This window comes from Mytilus edulis, chromosome 2, assembly GCF_963676685.1.
Source record: "Mytilus edulis chromosome 2, xbMytEdul2.2, whole genome shotgun sequence".
Taxonomy (NCBI): domain Eukaryota; kingdom Metazoa; phylum Mollusca; class Bivalvia; order Mytilida; family Mytilidae; genus Mytilus; species Mytilus edulis.
In genome coordinates this window covers 95174055-95198105 of record NC_092345.1, presented here as the reverse complement: position 1 = coordinate 95198105, position 24051 = coordinate 95174055, and the positions used below count along the sequence as shown (strand labels likewise).

General features: G+C 31.3%; 1 protein-coding gene across 5 annotated transcripts in view; it reads left to right on the top strand.

Moving 5' to 3' along the window:
* Window positions 1–24051, top strand: part of LOC139513535 (calcitonin gene-related peptide type 1 receptor-like) — a 93186-nt gene that overhangs the window by 32906 nt on the left and 36229 nt on the right. The window contains exons 1-2 of one of the 5 annotated variants that reach the window (XM_071302141.1): window positions 432–534; window positions 7020–7717. In XM_071302141.1, coding sequence (XP_071158242.1) covers window positions 7288–7717 — 430 coding nt within the window. In that variant the 5' untranslated portion in view covers window positions 432–534; window positions 7020–7287. Of the gene's footprint in view, window positions 1–431; window positions 535–681; window positions 944–6051; window positions 6380–7019; window positions 7718–24051 lie in introns of those variants that run through there. The other 4 variants (XM_071302137.1, XM_071302142.1, XM_071302138.1 and 1 more) reach the window with 4 other exon arrangements.

Here is a 24051-nt window from a genome sequence, read left to right as displayed (position 1 = left end):
AGAGCATCGCACTCTCCGCAAACGATCCATTGGATTTAAAATCGTTATTTCGACTGAACGTGTCTGCGCGTTAAAACATCCCACATAGTCAAAGGGACACCCATATTAAGCATAGGTTTACTCTCAGGCTGTATATATCTATAGTATACCCCAGTTCATTCATTGACTTTTTCATTCAATTAAAACAAAGTCTAAAATGCTTTATCTACACATGAATATACATTCACAGCTCTTCTATAAAAGCCTGCAAAGCAAACCATTGACCAACTTGCTTGCTATGTTTGTTTGGGTGTTTATCGTAAACAACAGGCATGACAGGTAGGTAGTCTGTTTACTATATACTGGAGTTTGATTGGGCAATAAACATCAACTGCAATTCATGTCCAATCAAATCCCAGTATATATTGAAACTCCGCCAACCTATTGTTTGCAAACATCCAAGCAAACATAGCAAGCAAGTTGATCAAAGTTTTGTTTTGCATGCTTTTATAGAATAGCTATAACTACTACATGTGTTTGCGAGTTACTGCACTGGTATGTATAATTCGTGCATATGCAAGAATTTAAGAAAAGACTTAATTTGAGGGATTATTAAAAAATTTTGAATGAAATGTTTGTGTTTTAGGTGTTGTCTAATTAACGTTCACTTCAAACTTTGTTTTTATTTCCGTACTTATTAATAGGAGTCTGCACTTTAAAACATTTTCTTCCGTAGCTGTAACTATAATGAGGGACGTTGAACCTTTACGTAATTGTTCTTGTATCTACTATAATGTCACACATTTAATACAAATATCAGACAGTTTATTTATAATTTACTACAGGAAAATGATGATATATCTAAATTCCGATCTGAAGTATCTGTTTCGGAAATGTGTATATACTTAGGTTAAAAGTTGTTTTATGTTTTTATATGGTGTGCTTTTCGCTGGCTTAAAACAAGGTAAGTTATATTAACCATTTAAACCACAGTTTCATATTGGTAAAATTTTTATGCAGTTGAAAATTTCTTTTAAAATATTAAAAAAAAAAAACATGCGAAACACTGCAAAAACCAGGATGTACTTAAGATGAAAATGAAATCTAGAGCACACTAAGAAGTATATAAATACGCGGCATATTTGCCGTTGTTAATTTTTTCCTTAAAAGAAATTCGAGTATGAAAGTCAAAGAGGTTGATGTTCCGTTTTAAACCCAGTTTAATTTTGTTATAAACAGAGGTTGCATGTTCCTTTTTCCTTGGTTTTTATAAAACATAACATCAACACACCCTTATCCGCCACTGTAAAGTACACATGTTCTTAGCCGATGTCCAGGATATCCTTTAAAATTAGACGGTTGCTTCTTACTGCGCTGAATGCAAATACTCGGGATAATTATTTTAACTAGCATGACTTACATTTACCTCATAGTTTGGTTTGATTTAGCCCAAAAACAGTCTCTTGACAAAGCCCGTTGCGTCATCCACTTCGTACATTCGACCGAATTCGTTGGCAGATCAAAGGAGTTTCTCCTGCACACCTGGCACTTGAAGCTTTGAAAGACGTTTCTGTCATATTTCTAAGCACATACCCTTCTACCCCATCCCCTTTGATCAATGGATATCTGCAGTTGTGGCAATTTCTCAAATGCGCAATGTGTCTATTTGAAAAGTATCTTGAAATGAACTTATAATTTCATAACCTTGCAGATAGAGAGAGTGTCAAGCTCTCTTCACGTTAAAGTCTGAATGATACTTCAGTGACCTGTTTAAGGCCAAAGTTATATTTTTTCCAGTTGCAGTCTTCTTGTGTATGATCTTTTAATTAGGCCAACAGTAATAACGCATACAAAGGATCAGAAACCACACATTCTGCATTTATTTACAGTGGATCAACTCTATACCTATTATAATTCATTGTACTTTTTTCATGGAATATACCATTCCTAAACCATAATAGGAACGAAATTAATTCTGTTCGAGAACAAAAAACATATAATATTTGTAATTCACGTTGAACAGTTTAATAATAAAAATCGCTTAGGACGGCTCAAGTTCTATGACTGTGAATTAAAAGTAGGTCATCCAAAAGTTTTAAAAAAAAACATATTGTATGAAATAAAATAAAGTCAAACATATATGAAATATGACCATAATACATTCAATGCACATATTTAAACTTGGTACATATTCTTAAATCCAATTGAATGGAAGAACTGTATAAACATGTTTTACTATGTTGTTTACGTATTCAGTCAGATATTTGGTGCTATTTATAACAAAATACACTCTTTCACAAAGCTTACTTTGAAATCTGAATTAAAACTTGCAAGTCATTTGTAATGAACTACCCACAAGGGAAAAATGTAGACATAAGTCGTCAAATTATGGTAGATGAATATACATGTATACAAACAAAACAAAATCATAAAGTAAAAATTAAGCATACGCTTTTTACGTATTGAAGCTTCTTAAATATCAATTTATCGAATAAAATACTAGCAAGTCCCACAAGATTTTATATTTCTCTCATTCAGTTTTATTCTTACTTAGGGATAAATAAAACCAAATGCTGTAGCAGACAAAACCATGGTTATCCACCAAATGAGACTTTAACAAAATCTGAACAAGAGAATTGGGTTTATGTAATGTCAAATTTTAACAATAACTTCGTAAAATGTATTCTTAATGGCTAGCTATATGATCAATATCAAGTAATTTCGTAAAATGTATTCTTAATGGCTAGCTATATGATGAATATCAAGTAACTTCGTAAAATGTATTTTTAATGGCAAGCTATATGATGAATATCAAGTAACTTCGTAAAATGTATTCCTAATGGCTAGCTATATGATAATATCATCAAGTAACTTCGTAAAATGTATTCTTAATGGCTAGCTATATGATAATATCAAATAACTTCGTAAAATGTATTCCTAATGGCTAGCTATATGATTAATATCAAGTAACTTGGTAAAATGTATTCCTAATGGCTAGCTATATGATGAATATCAAGTAACTTCGTAAAATGTATTCCTAATGGCTAGCTATATGATGAATATCAAGTAATTTCGTAAAATGTATTAATGGCTAGCTATATGATGAATATCAAGTAACTTCGTAAAATGTATTCTTAATGGCTAGCTATATGATGAATATCAAGTAACTTCGTAAAATGTATTCCTAATGGCTAGCGTTATGATGAATATCAAGTAACTTCGTAAAATGTATTCCCAATGGCTAGCTATATGATGTATATCAAGTAACTTAGTAAAATGTATTCTTAATGGCTAGCTATATGTTGAATATCAAGTAACTTCGTAAAATGTATTCCTAATAGCTAGCTATATGATGAATATCAAGTTACTTCGTAAAATATATTCCTAATGGCTAGCTATATGATGAATAATAAGTAACTTGGTAAAATGTATTCCTAATGGCTAGCTATATGATGAATATCAAGTAACTTGGTAAAATGTATTCCTAATATCTAGCTATATGATGAATATCAAGTAACTTCGTAAAATGTATTCCTAATGGCTAGCTATATGATTAATATCAAGTAACTTGGTAAAATGTATTCCTAATGGCTAGCTATATGATGAATATCAAGTAATTTCGTAAAATGTATTAATGGGTAGCTATATGATGAATATCAAGTAACTTCGTAAAATGTATTCCTAATGGCTAGCTATATGATAATATCAAGTAATTTCGTAAAATGTATTTTTAATGGCTAGCTATATGATGAATATCAAGTAACTTCGTAAAATGTATTCCTAATGGCTAGCTATATGATAATATCAAGTAATTTCGTAAAATGTATTTTTAATGGCTAGCTATATGATGAATATCAAGTAACTTCGTAAAATGTATTCCTAATAGCTAGCTATATGATGAATATCAAGTTACTTCGTAAAATATATTCCTAATGGCTAGCTATATGATGAATAATAAGTAACTTGGTAAAATGTATTCCTAATGGCTAGCTATATGATGAATATCAAGTAACTTCGCAAAATGTATTCTTAATGGCTAGCTATATGATAATATCAAATAACTTCGTAAAATGTATTCCTAATGGCTAGCTATATGATGAATATCAAGTAACTTCGTAAAATGTATTCCTAATGGCTAGCTATATGATTAATATCAAGTAACTTGGTAAAATGTATTCCTAATGGCTAGCTATATGATGAATATCAAGTAATTTCGTAAAATGTATTAATGGGTAGCTATATGATGAATATCAAGTAACTTCGTAAAATGTATTCCTAATGGCTAGCTATATGATAATATCAAGTAATTTCGTAAAATGTATTTTTAATGGCTAGCTATATGATGAATATCAAGTAACTTCGTAAAATGTATTCCTAATGGCTAGCTATATGATGAATATCAAGTAACTTCGTAAAATGTATTCCTAATAGCTAGCTATATGATGAATATCAAGTAACTTCGTAAAATGTATTCCTAATGGCTAGCTATATGATGAATATCAAGTAACTTCGTAAAATGTATTAATGGCTAGCTATATGATTAATATCAAGTAACTTCGAAAATATGTTCACTGTATTTTATTCACTAATAGGGTCAAAATCTAAAAGTGGTTAAATTCTCCTCGAATTTTAATATCAAAGAGTGAATCATATATTTTTATATCTTGTCTAGAAATAAGTCCTTGAGAACGTGTGAGATCAACCTCTTTTGATTATCTATATCACACTGTTGCTTTAAACGGAGATGCTGAATTTGAAATTAGGTGTTTTACTTTTTAATGAGAATGTCTCTTATTTAGAACAAAAGTATGCTTATTTCGGCCGAGAGTGGTAATTTGATTATTTTTCTTTTGGCGGTATTTTATTTGGGTTTACAAAATGTCATCAAATTGATTGTGACTTTTAAAATATTACATATTTTGTCAACTTTTTAGATATTCGATCAACACGTATTATCGTACAACAATCCGATCATTGTCCATTCTTTAAAATAAAATTGTATACCATGTAAATGAAACATCATTGATATTTTCTTTTTTTGCGTCAAACATTTTTTTTCGCTTAAGAAATAATTAAATGCGTTTCAATTTCATAATTGTTTTAAATTTAATCAAACACTTATCAAGAACACCTGATAGCATTTTCAATTGCCTTAAGCAGTGTTTTTTTCTTGGCTTTCGGTTTTATGCATATCCAATCTATTTTCAAGGTTTTCCCACTAATTTACTTCCAGCAAACTGTAAGCTTCGTGTTGTAAAAAGAGCTTGGTGATTGCAGATGATATATCGCACATAAGTTTAAAATTGTGAAATGTAAACACCGTTTATATTTGCAGAAAAAAAATGTTTCAATATAAATATTGTACGACCTAAATATAAGTATAGCAATGTTTGAAGTGGAGCTAAGTAGGCAATCAACCTTTTAACATTGACAGCATATTACAAAACAGACACCAATTAAAAATGAAAAACGATATTAGTAAATACAGAAACGTTAGCCTAATAAGTTATGGTTCCACTCACGGAATGCACGCAATGAGAATGATTTACTTTTTAGGGCATATCGTGTCTAAGGATTTACAATAACTGTCCTGGAAAGTTATTCCTAAATGTCATCTGATAGGATTAGCAAATCTTTGTAGAATCGCTTGCTTCGACATAATCTTTGCATTCCTATGGATTAATTCTTCATGAACATATATTTGTAGCTAAAATGTCTGTTGATTTTAGTTTGTATGTTTTGCTTTCAAAACCTTTAATCTTAACAGAAATATCAGTGCACAACATAGCTACTACTGATAGATTTTCCTGTTCAAACTATAGATATTTTACTCATTTGTCATTAATTTACTTTTGTTGCTTTGCAATCAGATAACAGTAACAATTTACTAATCACAATTGTACATAGCTCAGGATAAAATAACTTGGTTTACCCAGTGTAAAATATGTACATTATTTTACTTTTAATTTAATCGTATCACAGCAAGGTAAAGAAACCTTTCACGTTGAAGTATAGTTATCAACACATGTAACTTTATCTATTTATTACAATAAATAATCAAATTACTCTTTTGTCAACCTAGCAACAAGTAGTCAAATGATTCAACAAGGAAAAAATAAGTATATGTGTTAATGTTTTATCAGACCACGGGGATTGTAATATCGTCAGTCGATTTGTTGCACGATCATCGAGTGTAATTTGTTAAACGATAGACGTTCTGATCGACGATTTTATGTATTTGTTACATTATAGGATTTAAAATTAATGAGAAATATTTCAGTCATGATATCTGTGGAGACTGCTTTATCTTTTCACTCCATGCAATTTGTAGATGCATTTTAACATTTATCTGTTTATCTTTGATTTCTCATGTCAAGTAGGATGCAACTAAACAATAAAGGTAAGACAGGCTATTTATGAAATTTTTAATTGAAAAGACAGAAAAAAAATAAACATGTTTTATATTATAATATGTTAGATATAAAATAAGGAGTTCAATGAGACAACTATCCACAAGAGTTCAAATGACGAAAATAATAGCAATTATCAAAGGTCACCGATAGGCCGTGAACCTTGAGGAAAAAACGCATAGTTGGCCAATCGAAATCGGTTAGAGGTTTGAGAGTCAATATGATATTTCAATTCAACTCTATTTTTTTTTTATATATAAAATCTGAGTAAAAAGTTTTTGTTTTTTTTAATTAATATTTATTAGAAACATAACAGTGGCATTTGCTTTTTGTATGCATGGAATAAGAACTAAAATATCGGAATGCATCTTTTCGGTTAATCAAGCTTCCCCTTTTTATATTACGACGAAATATATGGTTTTACAACATTTTGATGTATTTATGACCAAAACCATTTTAACTTGACCCGTTACATTTGTAGTTGACAAATTGCTATGAAAGTACATGAAATCAATGACTGTCTCTTTAAAATTCATTTATTGGAAAATTTTGTTTCGCTTTGTTAACAAACGATTTATTATCTTTGTATTGATAAAACACTTGTTTATACTGACTTATGTTTTTTTTCAGAAATTGTGGTCCTGCGTGTGTGTCATCACTGTCATCATCTCGTGGTCGTTCGGATGTTTATCAGTGGCAGACGACTACAATAAGAAGCGAACGTGATTTATGGTGTTTTTAACCAATCGGGATCGTTTTTACGTTTGAGAGTCAATAAATTATTTCAATTCAACTTATCAATGGATAAAGGCAACTATATTTAAAAAAAACCTGAGTAAACACAGTTACTGTTAAAAGTTTATTTTGGAGAAGTTATTCAACTTTCTGACTTAGAACTATGGAGGGCTATTGTCAGACTAGGTTCCATTACTTAAATCAGAAGTTGTTTAACCTGCTAACATGTTCAATGTGCTACCAGTATTTATTCCCAAAGAATAAAGAACTAAGGTCGAAAGGATTATTCTTGGAGGCAACAAGTGAATCAAGGTATAAAGAAGGGACACAAATTTTAGCAAATATCTCAAACTCAACTTTTGTAAGAAATGTTTGTAAGACATTAGAGGCAGAAGGAGACTGTGCAAGGTGGACCGATTGTTGTAATTCTGCAATCAAATGTTGCAAGGATCAACTTGCGGCGCCTTTTCTTTATAATGGCACTAGTCATTGTCCTCGGATTTGGGATGGTTATGGCTGTTTCGGAGATACCCTTCCTGGAGTCCGTGAATATATTCAGTGCCCCTCTTACATTGAACATGGGGTTACACATGGTAAGTAGATATTTACACATCTGTCATAATTATTTTCAAAGTATTATGTCCGTCGGCACGTGAAACGATTCCTTTTAATCAAAAGTTTTTAAGTGATTTTCCGTTCTTGTGTTGTTGAATGAGTATGTATTATGTAGAATTTATGGAGTATATGAAAATTATAATATGTAGAAATACTATTGTGAATATGTGTTTTTAAACGATAAAACATTTTACTACTATTGCCGAAAAGAGTTCGTTCTCAAAAGTTAAATAAAAAGCGTATAGTTACATTTGCAATGAACTTTTAACCTTCTTATAATGTTCTCTATATGCTTACTACATTGTGGAAAACTAATAAACTCTCATGCTCATGTATAATACTTCCTCATATCATTGTAGTTAGGTCTCAAATAATGTACATAACTCGCCTCGATATAGCCTTGGTGTGCTAATGCGGCGTAAAGCAACCAACAATCAAACAATGTACATAACTGTTCAAGTATACTTGACGTTTTCAAGTTCTATCTCGATTGCCAGTCCTTAAGGGTGAACATTGAATCGTATCAAATACAAGCAACGTTTTTTAGCATAATTTACTTAGTGAGGTCTGAAAATTTTGAACTCATGCAAAAGTCAGGAGTGATGTCTTGTTTCTGTATAAAACAAAATTGTGCAGTTACAATGCTATGAATGACAGACCAAGAAATCTTATTTTCAAAAAGTAAAATTATATACTACATAGAAATAATTGGATATGGTGTTATTGCAAATAAGACATCTATTCTGGTGACGTGGATGTACATGGTCAATGTAAACTTGAAAAGCTTTAGCTATGAATGACTCTGATGTGCAAAAAACGGCAAACCAGAAACCAACATCCTGATTTATGATTGAACAATAAATTAAAAAAACCAAAAATCAAACACTGCAGACAGGAACCAACAACAGCCTGGCACTGAACTATAGGCTTCTGACTTCGGACAGGCACATAAAAGAGAATTTGCTTGGTTAAACATGCATATATACGCTATACAGCCACATTAGACACTGATGTAACAGCACACTGTAAAACATCATCTTGGAATGGTTGCTCGACTCACCAAATTGGCAAGAAGTAGTGATATAAAGTTTTTGTTGTAACGACAGATTTGTTCAAATTTTCAATAATTCTCAACACATATTCATATCATCAGTGGCACATTTTGGTTACAAAACATTTTTGAATCTAGATTGCGACCAATGGTTTCCTCAAGCTTTTAGGTCTGAAAAATGCACAAAGTTATCAAAATTGTGGTGATTTTGAAGCCAAGAATGACCTCTCAGAAGAGATTTATTTCAACAAAGATGTAAGGCGTTTGATGATCTCTAAATTGATACTGATCCATAAAAGAACCTCATTCATGCCGTTTTGACATTTTATGATGCAGTTGAAATTCAACCCCATATTCGGCCCAAAGGGAACCTTAGTGAATATTTAAACCATAGCTATAATATATATTTGTATATTCAAATATTTCATCAAATACTTCGTTGGCTTGCTAGTCAATATAACAGTGAGGTGTAGTATTAAGAATATCAAACATGGAGATTTGCTGATACCCAATACAAAAGATTATCAACCTGACCACGACCTCTGTTTTATGAGTGACATAAGCTTTTATTAATTATTTACTTTCGGATCTTTTTCGTGTTTGTATAAACTATGTTAAAATTTTAAGGGTACATTAAGTTTCTAAATTTTAAGTATGTAAACATTAAATATTAAAATTTTGGCATTATGCGATTTTCCTTGATTTGAAAAATAAACAAGTACTGTAATGCTTGGTTTTTTAATAATGAAATATGGTTAAATACATGTATAACCTTATTTTCCCACTTGTATAATGTACACTTATAGGTTCCAATTAAATATATCTTAATATTAAAAGATTGTGGACAAAAAGTATCTAAATGTTTAATATTTATAAGTCAACAATATGTATATTAATACTATTTACAATAATAATCAAACAAATCGAATGAAGTGGTCGGTAGCATTCGCACATGTTAATTTACCACGTACAAGTAGGCTTACCAGTAACCTGTTGTTGGTTGTAAATAAAAACATATTGATCTATGCTTAAATATTTATAAATTTGAAGATGATATTATACTTTCAAATGAAGATTTTTCTTCAAAATTCATTTTGTACATAATTGAACGTGTTTACATAATTGTTGAAGTGAAGGCCAGTTATGCAACAAAGTTTGTTATTCAAATTAAAACATGTATCCCACAAATTAGAAACATCATAAATTCACGTTGAAAAACTCTACGAAAATTTATTGAACATCACAAATTGATTTTTGATAAAACGGTCTCTTAGTATGCCCTCATTGAACATTTATAGTCGTGACACGTGATACCATAAACATATATGTTAACTTATAAAGTAACTCAAGTAAGAAAATCATTACAGGAATGCGTGATGAAGAGGTATTAATTAATTTCATATGTTATCTGATGCATTTATTTTTGTGTGTAGCTACACTTTACAAGGATCATAAATTGATAGAATTTTGATTTCGCTGATCAATCAAAATGAATAAAGTGCCATTGCTAAAAGGTGTAATTGATATCTCAAGAAACACAAATGGATTTGATCTGTTACAAACATGTTATTAAGGTGATACTTTTCCGATGACCAGTTATGGATAATTATTGGTCACTAAACGCCATCAACGTTAAATTACATGTGTCCCGGAACAGTGGAATTTTGTTTTACAATTTAATAGAAGCTGTATTAACAGGGAGACTTTGAAATCGTGCTTATTTGTCCTATATTTTTGCACTGTAATCCTCTTGAAAACTGAAAAACCACATTTATGAGTAGAAAATAACTAAATAAAACAAATGATGAAAGAGTATCATGGTTTCTGAACAATCCTCTTATTATTTTTCCGTTTTCGTGTTTTGTTGTTGAACAACACAACTGTGTTTGTTTACCATCCAGTTGCAAACGATCTACCATGACCAAAAGATTTTAAACAAATGAAAACAATGAAAAAGGCAGTATTTGCAAAATGAATCGCACGGGATAACATGCGGGAGATAGGGACTGCCACTAGAAAAAGGATACCTCGAGGAGGACATGCTTGATCTTCTCGAAATTTCCCATCCAAATAGGTATATACATTCAAGGTTGCAGTATGTGTTCTTTACCATAATGAGGGCACAACAAAACTCCAAGTTTACACAAGATTTTAGATATAGTTTAAACAATATGTATTCAGATACATATTATACAAATGAAATGATATCAAAGATTTAGAAACAAGCAATTTGCTTTTCAAATCTGTCTCCTTTTACAAAAATAATACATTTATTGAACAATACATAAATATAAATACTGGCATGCTCTTTAATAAATATATGAATATGTAAAAGGTGGAAGAAGAAGAAAAAATTACGATATTTATCCACCTTCGACAGCTAAATTTTGAATATTCAAAACGCTCGCCGAGCCTCGTTTTTAAAGAAAATTTAACTGTCTCAAGTGGATAAATATCATATTACACTTGATGCCGTGGTAGAAATTACATATATATGTATATATTAATAAAATTGAGAAAAGAAATGGTGAATATGTCAAAGCGACAACCACCCGACCACAGAGCAAACAACAGCCGAAGGCAACCAATGGGTCTTCAATGTAGCGAGAATTCCCGCACCCGTAGGTGTCCTTCAGCTGGCCCCTAAAATATGCATAATAGTACAGTGATAATGGACGTCATACTAAACTCCGAATTATACACAAGAAACTAAAATTTAAAATCATACAAGACTAACAAAGGCCAGAGGCTCCTGACTTGGGACAGGCGCAAAATTGCGGCGGGGTTAAACATGTTTATGAGATCTCAACCCTCCCCCTATACCTCTAGCCAATGTAGAAAAGTAAAACAATAACAATACGCACATTAAAATTCAGTTCAAGAGAAGTCCGAGTCTGATGTCAAAAGATGTAACAAAAGAAAATAAATAAAATGACAATAATACATAAATAACAACAGACTACTAGCAGTTAACTGACATGCCAGCTCCAGACCTCAATTAAACTGATTGAAAGATTATGTCTTCATCATATGAATATCAGGTACAATCCCGCCCGTTAGGGGTTTAGTATCATACTATCATAAAATATATGAGAAGAACATAACCCGTGTCATGCCAACAACTGTTTTTTTAGAAATAAATGTGTTTAGTTCCGATGCAAAGACCCTATCAGTGAATCAATGTTAAAGCCAAAATATGCAATCTTTAATGACCTGACAACAGTATCGTAACTATATCCCCTTTTAATAAGTCTATTTAAAGGTTTTGTTAGTTTCTGAGGAGAATACTGACATTTTTGTGCTTTATAAAGAATATTTCCATAAAATTTTGGATGTGAAATACCTGAACGTATAAGATGTCTGCATGTTGAGTTATATTTACGAATTATTTCCTTATACCGGTGATAAAATTATATTATACATGTCATGTAACGAGATGAAATTCTATTCTCATCAACATTCAAAATATTCTTAACTGAAATAGTTGTGTGTACAGTTTGTCATGCTTTGTTCTGCATGCACTCTTTATTAATTGCAGCTCGGGGGCAAACAAATTATAACACTATACAGTGTGATATGATTAGAATGCGACAATATATCTGCAAAGTTCATCAGATGTAGCCATCGTCAATAAAGGACTGTTGCAATTTTTTTTAGGTCAAATGCTATTTTGACTAGACTAGTAAACTATAACAGGTCCGAGAAAAAACAAATGTACAAAGGCATTAGTTCTTGAAAAATCATGCAGATGCAGAACCAAAATTTGCTATAATTGCAAACATGGCGCAGATCTATAACATTTTTAGACGAGGTATATATCGTTTTACAAAAACTATATTTAGGTTAGGAAAGATAATCTGAACAGCTTATGGATGTTTTCAATCATTAAATTTACTAGTTTGAAGAGAAAGAGTTAATGTTTTCGGATCTGCACGGGAACCATACGGATGCGATCAATTGTGAAAAAATACATCTACAAAAAAATAACACTATAATTTACGTAGATAAATTGTGATAAACTTAAAATAGATAATTTTGTTATGACATGAAATGGATAAAGCAGACACCTGTCTATGGCTGAAGACTAGATGTACATGTAATTGCTGTGCTGTTATTGGTTATTTATCATGTCTTATTGATGATGAGCCCATATACAATGTGCATAAATGGATTATTGAACTATGATTGACTGCACATTTTGAAAGAATTAAGACGATCATGGCGTAGCTAATAAAATAGCATCTCTGAAACGATAGTTCTCCTTTGTGGGTTACTAAACAGGACTTTTTGATACTTGTTCCAAACTTAATATGAATTTATGAATAAAGGCTTATGGCCCAATTTATATATATATATATATTTAAATATTAAAATGCAGTTTGAAACTTTCTTAATATGGACAATCCAAAGATTTTACATTTTAATTGCCACATCGTAATGGCAGATTTGGATAAGGATAAGGAAAACTTGCTACTGGGGGGTAACAATGTCCGTTCGTTTGTCCGTTCCAATATTAGTTTCCGGATGATAATTTTAGTATCACTTGAATCTTTTGAAATTTCAATACGATGTCGTGGATCCAAAAACAGAGGATAAATTGGATATTCATGTTTTGGTATGTACCGTTCAAGAGATATGACCATAACTTACATAAAAAGTACGCGGTCGCCTATTTTTGATTAAACCAACTTCAGATTAATTTTGGTTAGTATTTGTCTTATTGGCAAATCATACCGTATCTCCTTATTTTGATACTTTTCTTCGATTTTCATACCGCGTGTACAAATCTTCCGAAATTTAAACACAATGGCATGGATCATAAAACTCTGTTAACAATTGACTATATATAAAAAAAAATTCTGGATGAAATTTAAAGTACAACTCAGCCAATATTATCAATTTGAACACAATTTGTAATGGTTTTGACATTTGCAATTAATGTTTTTTTTCTTCAAAAACCGGGGGGTAAATGTGATTTGATCACATAATTCTAGCAATAGGGCGTAAGACAGATTGGTGCATCTAATTTACACCAAGTACACCACTTAAATCTGATCTTCATTCTCAACTGAGAGCATTATGTTTTTGAATGAATAAAACAATGAACATATAGTTTTCATTGAGTTAGCATTAATTTAAATACGGTTTCCTTACTTTTATTCATAGTTTCTGTTATGCACGGATATCAAATAATTAATTCTGTCATCAATCTATAATGTTGTTTTGTTCTTATCGAATCCATCTTAATAACACAAACACTCAGAAATGATACAAATCAAACTGAATTAATTGTGTATTTTCTTTTCTATTATAAATAATAACAGTGGCTGTTACAGAAAAAAAATCATCCAAGATTACCTATAATAATGCATTGGCCTCCAAATAGATGACTAATTCAAAGAAGATCAGTTATATTCCGTAATAGATTTTACCAAAGTTGGTACAATATATTTTTGTACAAATGAAGCGAGAATTCGAACCTGACCATACAATATGTCTTTTATGATCTTTCTGACACGCTTCAAACAAACGTCCATTTGCACTATTCATACATATAGTGGATGAAGTATTCCTTATCTGTATAGGTCTAGACTTATAAATAGCAAGTTTGACAGAAGTTGTCATTGTATGTAAAATAATAGACAATTTCTTAATTCTGTCAGGACCTTAATATATATATGTCTAGAACTTATTATATAGTCTTAAACATAAGTACTTCCACCAGTGATATTGTACTGACAAAAAGATGCCGTTGATAGTCATATGATTACTCATTGTTTGGGTGAATGATTGTAAGCAAGAAGAGGTGGTATGAATGCCAAATAGACAACTCTTCCCAAGAGACCAATTGGTGAATATAAAGTTAAAATTCATTGACGTGGCACAGGAAATTTAAAAATGGATACTAATCGTTTTAGCATACCTTCCATAGTAGATGAAAGATGCCAAATGATTTGGGCATGGTTTAATCTTGTCAGTGATTTTTGCAGCTATGCCATCGATGTTTATTCAAAATCACATATTGGTTAGTTATACAACACATACATGTATTGCCCAAATTGGGTAAAGTATAATGTGATTTCCATATTGAAAAGCAAGTTAGAGAAAATCATAAAGTTCACAAGCCAGTGAAGGTAACTGTTTAATGAACAGGAAGGGGAAATTGACAGTAGGAAAACTAAAATGACCATGTTTACATGATGTTTCCGTCCATATTGGCAGTGGTCATTCTAATGACGAGGTCATGCACGATGTATCTAAATCTAAACAGGTTTCACGTAAACTTCTGGAACACTGTCAAATGGAAACTCCTTGAAAACATATATAAACTGTCGAATAAAAAGAAAAATTAACAGTAACAAAGGAACAGCCATTACGTTTAAGGTTATTCGTACATTACTGTAAAGAACATTTTCTTTATTTGTTGTGATTATATTAAAAAAACTACAATAGTATAGGAATTTTTATGTAAATAGCTAGCTGGATCATGTATATTTATTCTTCAGAGTTCCTGATGATTTGTATTTGGTTTAATTTGCCACTGGACGTTAAGTAACCAACAATCAATCAATCATTTGGTGTAATGTCATAGTATCGGCTGGTCACCGTAGTCAGTTACTATAACCGATATAAAGCCCTATCGTGAAATTTAGTGCAAATCAGCTTGGATCATCGACTCTATGACATTACAATACATTTTAAAGTAGTCCGATTGATTTTGCAGGCAGTCATAGACCAATGTAAGCATGCACATTCCATAGATTTGCAGTGAGACATTTAACAAAAGACATAAACATCATTTACTCAAAAATCAATTAACAGAATTTTGATGACAAGATAACACATCTTCCATTTCTCGGTAGCAATAATCAAGATGGAGATGTAAGACGTTAATGTATGTTGAGATTATCTTTGTGACACATTCTCTATCAAATATTTTCCGTTTGATAGTTTAACTTTCAAAAAACAACTCACAATAGTAATAGTGCCTTGGATAACATTTTGCTTCCCAGGGCATTGTTTTTCGATGAAATAAAATTACAATAAAAAGACTATATTATTGTTTGATCTGCATACATTGATGTGGTGGATACTTGATTTCCACTGGTTCCCTGTTGTGTCATGTTACTGTTGAATGATAGCTCTATTGGGAATAACTACGTAAAAACACGATCATGAGAGTTATTTTGAATTACGGATTACGTCCTGTGTTACTGATATGTACAGCTTTCTCTCTTTGTTGTAAATTCTATACTTTTTCCGATACACAAATTTGTTAACCTTTTTACGAATAAATTTTGTGATTGTGTTTTTTTTTTTTTTTTTTTTTTTCAATATTTCTAAAAACTACAATACAACATCAAATCGACAATGATGTCTTGATTATGACAGACTGCCTGTTGTCTTGATTATGACAGACTGCCTGTTGTCTTTTTATTACTAATGAGGTTGTACGAGTCTCATACAACTTCCTTGATATTACCATTCATACTTAGTGATTTAAAACAAATCTATTATTTCAAACGCTCTTAACAAAACTCGATGCGACGCTATAATGTCCATATTAATAAATCATGTAGAAAAGTAATGTTGTAAAAACCTGCATGTGTGCCCTATTTATTTTTCAAAAGCTATTTGTAATTTTACACTTTTGTGTTAAAGCAAGAGTTTTAACAACGTATGTGAGATTACATCTCCAAATCTAATAAAGAATGCTTTAAATTCTTTAAATATTAAACGGATGCATCATGGATAAGAAATAATACATTATTTTGTAATTCAAAAATAAACTTGTAGAAATGCCGATATGTTTTATGCAAGGATAACACATTTAACTGTTTTACTCGAAATTTTCAACATTCAAACATATTTGAATTGAAATATATGAAATAAACTCTTCATAGATAATAGGATTACAACTTTGTACGTTTCGTCTACATATATAATATAAGACTCTACAATGACCCTCGAACTAATAAAAATATAAAACAATGCCAAATAAAGTATGAAGTATTTATTAATGACTAAAAAGCTACATATATTTAACAAAACGTCAGTGCAAAAGAATGGTTTTATTTGTGTTCTTGGTCTCAAAGTAGCAGCAAAGCTTTCAATTTTGAATGAATTTCCGGACATTGCAATTTGGATACGGTTCTGAACAAATCTCACGACATTGTATTTGAAAACGGTTCTGAACAAATCTCCTGACATTGTAATTTGAAGACGGTTCTGAATAAATCTCCTGACATTGTAATTTGAAGACGGTTCTGAACAAATTTCCTGACATTGCAATTTGAAGAATCTGAACAAATTTCCTGGCATTGTAATTTGAAGACGGTTCTGAACAAATCACACGACATTGTATTTTGAAGACGGTTCTGAACAAATTTCCTGACATTGCAATTTGAAGACTCTGAACAAATCTCACGACATTGTATTTGAAGATGGTTCTGAACAAATCACACGACATTGTATTTTGAAGACGGTTCTGAACAAATCTCTTGGCATTGTAACTTGAAGACGGTTCCGAACAAATCTCACGACATTGTAATTGAAGACGGTTCTGAACAAATCTCACGACATTGTAATTGAAGACGGTAACCAGCAATGGTTTGATCGAAATGAAATGTTTTTTGAGGAGATGTGGATAATCCTTTCGTCGTTGCGCTGAAATCCAAGTAGTATAAAATAGAAAACCGGGGAAATCTAATAATTCTGTCTTAATTTGCAAGATAATCGGATTGTTATATACATAAAAAATAAATACATTTACACTCTATGGGAAACATGAAACATATAAACAATAAATACATTTACACTCTATGGGAAACATGAAACATATAAACAATAAATACATTTACACTCTATGGGAAACATGAAACATAACATAAATTGACTGAGAATAAGGTATAGAAAGTGCAAATAATTCGGATGGATTACAAAACAAATCAATAAAATTTCAACAGAAAGAGAAACGGTAATGGTAACATATAAGAGATCTAACTTCCAGGATAAAGTTGCAAATATTACTTCGAGTAGAAATATGTCAACATCGCACGTAAATATATTGAGTCTAGAATACATGCATCTTCAACATATCAATCTAGGAGAGATTCCTTTCTTGGAAACCAAGAGTCTTCCTGTTTATAATCTTTTCATTGGTTCAATCTTTGTGACTCTGCATCATACATAATAAGCCAGGAATAGACAGTTAACAAATATTCATCCGTTTGATGTGTTAAAGCTTATGATTTTGCCATTTGTTAAAGGACTTTCTGTTTAAATTTTTGTTGGAGTTTGGTATTTTTGTTGTTTTACTATGTATTATTTATTTCATAGTTTTTTTTCTATTGATAAAATACATACTTCGGCGAGTGCTAACTGACGGTACAAAACGGCTGAAATTATTTCGATCTTTAACTTTCATTTTATCTTCTCCCCTGCATCTTCTTCTCAAATAGTTACAAAGGTACAGTTATTACCCGTTACGATTTGAAAGGAATTTTGAAAAATAAATGTACGACTTTGTAACATCTCTTTAGATTTTGGCAAAACAATAATCTAACATATCTGTTGTCATACGCGCGCTATAAGAGGCCTTCGTTTATATAATTGTCCGAAAAAATGTGTAATCCCTTAAAATGGTGAAATCTAATAAAAAAAAATTGGAATCGATTTGTAAATAATAACTTTTTTTTTAGTTCGTCACCATCAAACAACAGAAACGAACTAGGACTAGAAAAGAAATATTAAAAATGTCAACTAAAGTAATGCTTGGTTAATTGCTGTTTGCTCTACGTCTAATGGCAATATTTCATGCATTGGATTTAAAGTCCCTATTCCGACTGGGCGTGGCTGCATATTCATACATCCCGCACAGACAAATAAACGCCGACAATAGCAAGGGTTTTACTGCTGGAACCGATCGAGAGGGAGACCAAAGAATGGCCATATTCCTATTTCCCAGTTAACCCTGAGGTTTTTCGGAGACTTTGTATTCTTATATACTGTTAATCAAGTTATACATCAAATAACAAAAAACTTATCCTTTGCTAGGTTGCGTTACTTGTTTATCATTGTTATCAAATAAATAGGGACATTTATAACTATTTAGCATGCGTCTTTACATGTTTCTGTCAAAACTTAACTGACTTGTAACTTTTTTCGTTTGCCTTTTCAGCCTGACAAAATTAAATGAACATTACATCATAAAAGCAAAATCTAATGAACTTAATGCTTAATATACATATTGAATAGCTTAGTTAATATTTAGTATCGCTATAACTTCCTGTTCCCTGGTTGAGTAATACAATCATTTGTCTAAATGATCCATGTCTATCTCCATTTCATTGATTCAGATCATTTAGGATGTATAATCCATCTAAACGCTACGTCAATTCTGAAGGCTTTTGTGCCTTCGTGTCACAAACTAATTACACAGAATGGACTTTTAACTTTCATGAATTGTTTTTACATCTAAGAACTTGTACTGATATAATTAGATCGCTTATAGATGTTTCAATTGCAATCCGTCGTTTTGACTGACATACAACAACCACATGGTGTTTAGAAGTGACGCAATACCCATGCTTGCACATACTGTTCATGACAACAACGCGAAGGCATTCTTGAAACAAAACACAGTAAACGCTTGATTTCACTCGTTTGTTGGTTTTGGTATACTACTGTATTTCTAAGGATTGGTAATTCTTATTGTAGTGTAAAAGGGATGTTAAAGCATTGTCTGTTTGCACAATTTTGGCCCTTATCCCAATTGAGAACCTACTGCTCTATATCGTTGCTTATAATCGAGAACAAACCTTTACAATTTACGACAAACAATGTGGTTGGAAATTTTCTAATTGTGAACGCTCAGTTATTAGCTCATCTATTTGAGCACCTTCAAACAAAGGAAATATCTCTAAGATGATGTGACATTCAATACGTTTTTTACCATTTCCGTAATGGGGAGATGCTGCCGTACAAGGCAGCTGCTTAATAAAGGGTTCTCATTTGTCAAGTTTGAAAAGGTGCACTTACTAGAGCTCTTTAGAAAGAGTAGCAATGTGTTTGCAGTAGTCTTTGACCATCTCTCTCATTGTTAAATGATTTATGGTCTTCACTAGAACTAGTCCAATTGTCGAAGTCCCAATCTGGAAAAGGACTAATAGCCCAGTGCAACAGAACAGGATTATTTGCTCGCCAGGAGCAACACTGACCAGTATCACTGGTGTATCAGTTTGATCTGATATCTTTGTTGGTCAATCTTTGTGTGTCTGGTCTGTGCTTTTGTAGTCTTTTGTCCGTCATTCCCCGACTGATAGTTAGTTATCTTCTTTTTTTCTACTGATTTATTTGCGATTACAGTCAATTTTAATATTATTATAAGAAGAAAGAAAGAACCGACATATATGCACGTCCTGGGAAAAAAAAGCTCACTTCTTATACATGTAGCAATATGAAAACGGTCCTTTAAACCTCATAGATTTTTCATTGTTGTTTTTGGAGTGATCAACACAATACGAAAATAATGTTTGTAAGCGCAATAGTTGCTTTTTACATCGTGTTGACAAATCTTTGTGGCTGTTATTGTAAATTCTCTTTCAGACAATAAACAAATGGATGTGTTATTAATGTTTCCAATTACTATGCTAACGTTATGGAAATATTAACGCATGTATCCTTTGTCTGTTTGTTGTTATTACATTGTGTATTGTATCAATTTCTTCTCAATGGATTTTGATAGATCATAAAAATGAATAAAACATTCGTTGTCTGGGAAACATTTTTTTGTGTTAATGTCTTTTTCAATTAAAACATTAAATCGCACATGGAATTTAATTTATTTTATTTTTTATTATAAAACTATTGATCATTTGATACTTGGGACATATAAACTTGTACAAATGAGTATTTTCATCAAAATTATCGCACAAATATTGTTAACAAAGTAGTTTTCATATTTTTTCTCTCAATAATTTATCATATTCGCTGAAAATTACTTGTTTCTGTTTAAATGAGTTGGTTCGTATAATTTGTAGAATATATTAATGTTCGATTTCTTTTTACTTGCTTTGGGGCGTTCAATCAAATCGTCGTGGACATGTTTAAAGAACTCTTAAAACTAGTTTGATGTTTATTTTTAGTAAGAATTTTTAACTTTTTGACATACTAACGGGTTTCAAATACAACCATCGTCCTGAAATTGTATGAAATAATTAACAGGGCGTTAAGCAATTAACAATCAATCAATCAAGTCTTCGCCAAAATAATTCACTTTCTTGTATTTTAAGCAAAACAGACTATCTTGAGCAAAGCACGTTTTGATTGTTTTCATTCAAACTATTTCTATTTGTGCTTTTCTTTTTAATCAAATCTAGACGGTTAATATTAAACTTGTTCATGTTCATATTATGTCTGTGATAATGGTTACTTGATGTAAGAACTCTATTCTATCGATTAAAAATTAAACGAATAGAGGTAAACGTTGATATTCTATACATATATAGTAATGTAAAGCGTAACCATCCGGAATTCATTAAGACTGTTGCTTGGTTCGTATTTCTCTAACCTAATATGCTTGTTTCGACTTCGTAATATAATTGTAGAATCCCTCTTCTGAGCAGTTTGACTTGTCAAATGCCATTTGCTCCAACAAGTAACTTCCTTGTAAATAATCTTGCTAATCTTGGATATTTTAACTAAAAGCTTCATGGCAGATGAAATTGTGTTATCCGTAGAGTATGCCTCACCATCAATCAAATGCATCTGATACGGCCAAAGTTTTCATTTCACTGTTGTTTTTGTTGGGTATTTTTATGCCTGTTCTTCCTTGTGTATACATACACCTTCGTTTTTGGTTGCAATCTGTTAATATTGAGGTAAAGATTAGAAAAGAAGGCATCGATAAATTTTGTCCCTATGACACCCGTACAGTAATCATAGCAAACAACGGACCCTTTTCGGTCGTATTTTATATGTAAGTATGATTTTTCTTCTTATTCAATTAAGATCGAATCGGTAGCATAACTCCGACTAAAGCAAACTAGTATCGTTTACTAATCAATGAAATCTGTCGTAACAAATCACAAACGATTATTACGGACTAGGTCCTTGTGTGTTACAGGAAAGGCGGTTACCGAACGATACCCCATTAACAGACAATGTTGCAAAATGAGAGCTATGATTTGTATTACAACAGTCCGAACAATCCTTTTTCAATAAAAAAAAATTGTGTATACTATGGCTTTGTAAGTCCTAACAAACCTTTCTTTCTATAAAAAGCTGCGTTCACAAAATTTATTTAGCTTTGTAATGAGTTATCTAAGCGTAATTTAAACAAATCAAGCTTTGGCAAGTTAAATTGAAAACCTTTTAATATTCCATGGTTTTTAAATACTTTACTTCAATCCTATCTAGTCGAATTTCCGCTATTTATATTTTCATTTTACTTTAAAATCTGGAATTCGGTACAAAACAAAAGAAATTGTCAAATACATTTTAATCAAGTTTTTAAAATGCAATGAATTCAAAGCAGCTTACTGTTGAATGTATGTGGTACAAGCCTGGAAATCACAATTCGTTTTAAACTGAAAGTAATGACAAATTGGACACTCTTTAGAGTATACCTAGAACCAGTAGCACAATTATCAGTCAAAGTAATTCAATAATCATAAAACGTCAGCTGTATCGATGGTTAGTAAAATACGTTATAAGGAACATAATTAAGCTTGATTAAAAAGTCTATATTTATATAGTTTATCTGTATTATGGAGGTTGTATTTGCGTAGTACGGTTATAGATTTTTCAGATAACGTTATAGTCATACAGGTACATCTTTATGACGGCTATAACCCGAAAAACTCAGCCGTTTAAAAAAAGCAGCTTTACATCGGGTGCGTTAACCGCACTTAAGAGAAAATCGGACTATTTGATGGGTTTTTTTTTCAAATTAAATAGTCTCAATCAAAAAGAGTTAATAGATATAGTAATGTGGTGTGAGTGCCAATGAGGCAACTCTCCATCCAAATAACAATTTATAAAAGTAAAGCAGTATATAGGTCAATGTACGGCCTTCAACACGGAGCCTTGGCTCACACCGAACAACAAGCTATAAAGGGCCCCAAGATTACTAATGTAAAACCATTCAAACGGGAAAACCAACGGTCTTATCTATATAAAAAACGAGAAAGTTTAGTCCGAGAAGTTTGTATTCCGAAAATTCTTTCAATATCAAAAGTGTTAACATTCTTGTTGGGCTAAGATTAGCCAGACAATGGATTGTGAAACAGTTTACCGGTAATGGCTCTATTGAAATTCTTACAGTAGCATTTACTGATATATGATACAAATCCATGACGATGGAATTTCGTGTGACATTTCGATTGCCCTTTTCAACTGATTCGATACCTTTCCGTTTGATGATTGTTACTGTTTATTGACAATTACAGGTAAACAGCGTACTTGACTTCCTTTGATGGTATATTATGCTAAAAACTTTATCATTCCTCAAATTGAAGATGTTAAAAATTACGTGAAATCGTTCCATTATGACTAAGAAACATGTGAAACTTTTTCTGAAAACATTTTTTTTATGTTTCATTTTCTTTCGTGTTACTTTAAAGCATTTTTACACAGTTTTTATTAATAAAATTTTCGAATGCATCTACAGGGACATTAAGAATATTGACAAAAATCTTATTACTTGTCATGTTCGTTTTGTTCCATATCTACACTGGTCGTAACTGAGTAAAACTTCATGTCTCTATAAAGAAGGTGAGGACAAATGAAAATATTTCTGCTGATTGTTCTGCTACATATTGCATTTACAATTCTCAATATTCTGTGCAGTTCACATGTTTATAGAACATGTAACTTTTGGGTATCCTTTAACTTGAATTTCGAATATGAATAGCTATATGTAATGTCTATATTTTGCCTTTCAATTCATCCTTTCAATGTCCTTCCAAACTTTTTCTGTAATCTTTTGACTTATCATCACTTTTAATCATATTATGTAATTTGAATTTTACCTCAAGATTACTTTTAAATTAGTTTAAATATTTATAACATAAGTCAAAAGAAACTGGCAGACACTGTAATTCATTCAGTCGACTTCCTTTTAGCAAACATTTTAATCTATGTGCATTGCTGTGTCATGTTTATTCTAAATCAGTTTTACGTAACAATGATTAAAGACTAGTGCATGTTTAATCCTTAATGGTTTTAAAACTTTTGTGTTAAATATGCATTAAGTGATAG